At 40.7% G+C, this 3,234-nt stretch overlaps 1 gene segment (V, D, J or C); it reads left to right on the top strand.

Annotated features, from left to right (window-relative positions):
• Nucleotides 1-2,342: 2,342 nt before the first annotated feature.
• LOC122924249 lies at nucleotides 2,343-2,880 on the top strand. The segment is given in 2 exon segments: nucleotides 2,343-2,479; nucleotides 2,555-2,880. Coding segments are annotated over 2 exon segments (372 nt in total).
• Nucleotides 2,881-3,234: the final 354 nt, after the last annotated feature.

Below are 3,234 nucleotides of genomic sequence, written 5' to 3' on the forward strand. Positions count from 1 at the left end.
TCTCGGCTGGGGTAAGCCTTCGGCTCAGGAAAACAACAGGATGTTCCTCTCCATTGATGTCCTGATAGAGTACAGCTCCTAGGCCTACTTCAGAGGCATCGGTCTGTACCACAAAATCCCTCTTGAAGTCAGGCGTCACCAATACCGGGGACCCACACAGGGCAGACTTTAAAGCGGAGAAAGCCTTTTCCGCCTGTTCATTCCACTGAACTGTCACTGACTTGCAACCCTCCAAAAGGCCTGTCAATGGTGAGGTGACTGTAGCAAAATTGGGGACAAACCATATAATAGCCCCCTGTGTATTATTATAGTATATAATAGCCCCCTATGTATTATTATAATATATAATGGCCCCTCTGTATTATTATACTATATAATAGCCCCCTCTGTAGTATTATAATATATAATAGCCCCCTGTGTATTATTATAATATTTAATAGCCCCCTGTGTGTTATAATAATATATAATGGCCCCTCTGTAATATTAGTATATATGAGTGTGCCTCAACTCTGGTCCTCCTATCTGTCTGGCTCTACCACAGTATTGGGGGGCAGCAGGATAACAGTGTTGAGGTACAAGGAGGGGAGGATGATAGTAAAGTGAGGAATCTAAAAATGCTGTCTGTGAAACTCTGTAGAAACGCAGCTGAAAGAAGGTGTCATGGTGGTCTTATCTCCGAATGAAGACGTTGAGGAAAGTCTACATCACAGGAGATGTCACTGGATGGATGAGGTATGTGGTGCTGTATTATACTGTATATTTCGTAGCAATGTATGTTATGAACATCCACATATCTGTTTCACGGTAGGGTTAAGGGGGGGGGGGGTGGATATAGAATGTGGCCCACCCTGCTGTATCCTGGCCCTAGACTTCAGGTCACACTGTGCGTGTTTTGAATTCTGGGGCCTCACACCCATTTACTACATTATCTGTACTCAGAGAGTTATCACTGAGTTATCTGTGGTGTTACATAGGACTGCAGGTGACATTTACTACATTATCTGTAAAAAGGGGTGAGTCTACAGGTTTGGAGGGGAGGGCGCAATACATGGCTTGCCCCGGGTGCTGGCAACCCACTCTACGCCACTGCTTACCATCAATAACCTCACCCTTTGGATGCTTACAAAATATATATATATATATATATATATATATAATACAGATCGTTAGTGGGAGATAGTCAGTGTAGGTTATATCCTGATATAGTGTAGATGTTGCAGTGCATTGTGTTAGGTAGTGGGATAGGTTCTGCTGTCCAATCCATACATTCATGCAGACCTACTAAAATGTGGTGTCACGTATCGCGCCAAAATATTTGCATCATTAGTGCAGATTAGCGCAATCACAGCTTGGAAAATATAATAGTAATGCCCCCATTGGCTCCTCTACAGTAGTAATACCCCTTTATGTGATCCCATACAATAGAAATTTCCCCTTTATTTTCTGTGGCACCAGAAGATGCAGATCCAGTTGAAAATAGTGTTTGCCCAGGAACCCAGGTAGGCCCCCTGTTCTCTGTCTGCACAGCCATAGTCGCGCAGTCAAGCTTTGCCTCTACATTTTTCAGTGTTTACAAGGAAGAGTTATATTACATTAAAAGAGAAATTTGTTTAGTGAGTTTTTATATACACTGGACATATGCTCACCCAATCTGCATTAGTTGATCCTGAGGGGTGCACAGAAACATCAACATAGTTTCAAACTTCTATACAGGTGCTTATGTGTTTCGATCAAAAATTATGTTAATGCTATGATTAAGATAATTTCTATTAAAAAAGTGCCCATGTGGAGGTTTGAATCCATGTTAGATGTTGTAAAAAAAGAATTGAAGATTTTATCCACTTCGAAGTTCCGGATTTTTGCATGCATTTGGTGAGTTTTTATGTATATGTATACTGTATCTGTATCTGGACATTATGTTTATTTCATACTAATTAGCTTACTTTAAAATAAGTGTTTTAGTATAAATGGGGAGGCACAAGTTGACTTCTTGCCAACAACAGAAAACACTGCCTTGAAGAATAGGGAAGCAATGAATGCTTAAATTAACTGAATTAATCATAAACTCTATAATTAGTAATCTAAGATGTTGTTTTGAAAAACAACTTATATTTTCCATTTGACACTTTCTATTCATGATGTCTATGCACCAGTGGTCAGGCAAGGGTGTAATTTTCCATACCAAAGTATAAAATAACCAATGTATTTTGGGCCATGAGAAAAGCTGGTATTGGTTGCCAGACCTCCTTAAGTTCCTGTGAGCAATCTCTGAGAATTCACTCATCACAAGGGGATGGTTTTATTTGCCATAATGATAAATATGTAAATTTATTTCATTGACTTTGGGTTTAAATAAGGAGTAGGGAGTCCACTGAGCAGACTCAGCACACGCAGATCCTGGGAAGAGATCCTCTGTAACTCCTCAGACCAGACATGAAGACTCTCCTGTGGTTATTCAGCTCTTTATTGCCATTTCAATGTGAGTCTAATTCAAGTATCAGTAGGACAATACCTTTCAGAAGATTTTGAGATTTATGTTTCGGTATATTTACAGGTGTCACATCACAAATCTCTATGATGGAGTCTGGTCCTGGGACTGTAAAACCAGCAGAGACTCTGGACATGACCTGTAAAGTGACCGGGGCCTCCCTCACTGACAGCACTAACATGTATTGTGTACACTGGGTCCGACAACCTGAAGGGAAAGGACTGGAGTGGTTGGGAAGAATATGTCATAATGATGTCAAAAATTATGCCCAGTCTCTTCAGGCACGTCTAACTCTAACAAGAGACACAAATAAAGGAGAAGTTTATCTTAAACTCACTGGAGTGAAACCTGAAGAATCTGGAAAATATTATTGTGCTAGACACACAGTGTGACAGATGGACTGAGGACATGTACAGAAACTGATTTGCAGAAGGTAGTAAATTGTGTAATATTGTGTTTAGAGTTGAGCGAACACCTGGATGTTCGGGTTCGAGAAGTTCGGCCGAATTTCCCGGAAATGTTCGGGTTCGGGATCCGAACCCGATCCGAACTTCGTCCCGAACCCCATTGAAGTCAATGGGGACCCGAACTTTTCGGCACTAAAACGGCTGTAAAACAGCCCAGGAAAGGGCTAGAGGGCTGCAAAAGGCAGCAACATGTAGGTAAATCCCCTGCAAACAAATGTGGATAGGGAAATGAATTAAAATAAAAATTAAATAAATAAAAATTAACCAAAATCAATTGGA

Source organism: Bufo gargarizans, unplaced genomic scaffold (assembly GCF_014858855.1).
Source record: "Bufo gargarizans isolate SCDJY-AF-19 unplaced genomic scaffold, ASM1485885v1 original_scaffold_933_pilon, whole genome shotgun sequence".
NCBI lineage: Eukaryota > Metazoa > Chordata > Amphibia > Anura > Bufonidae > Bufo > Bufo gargarizans.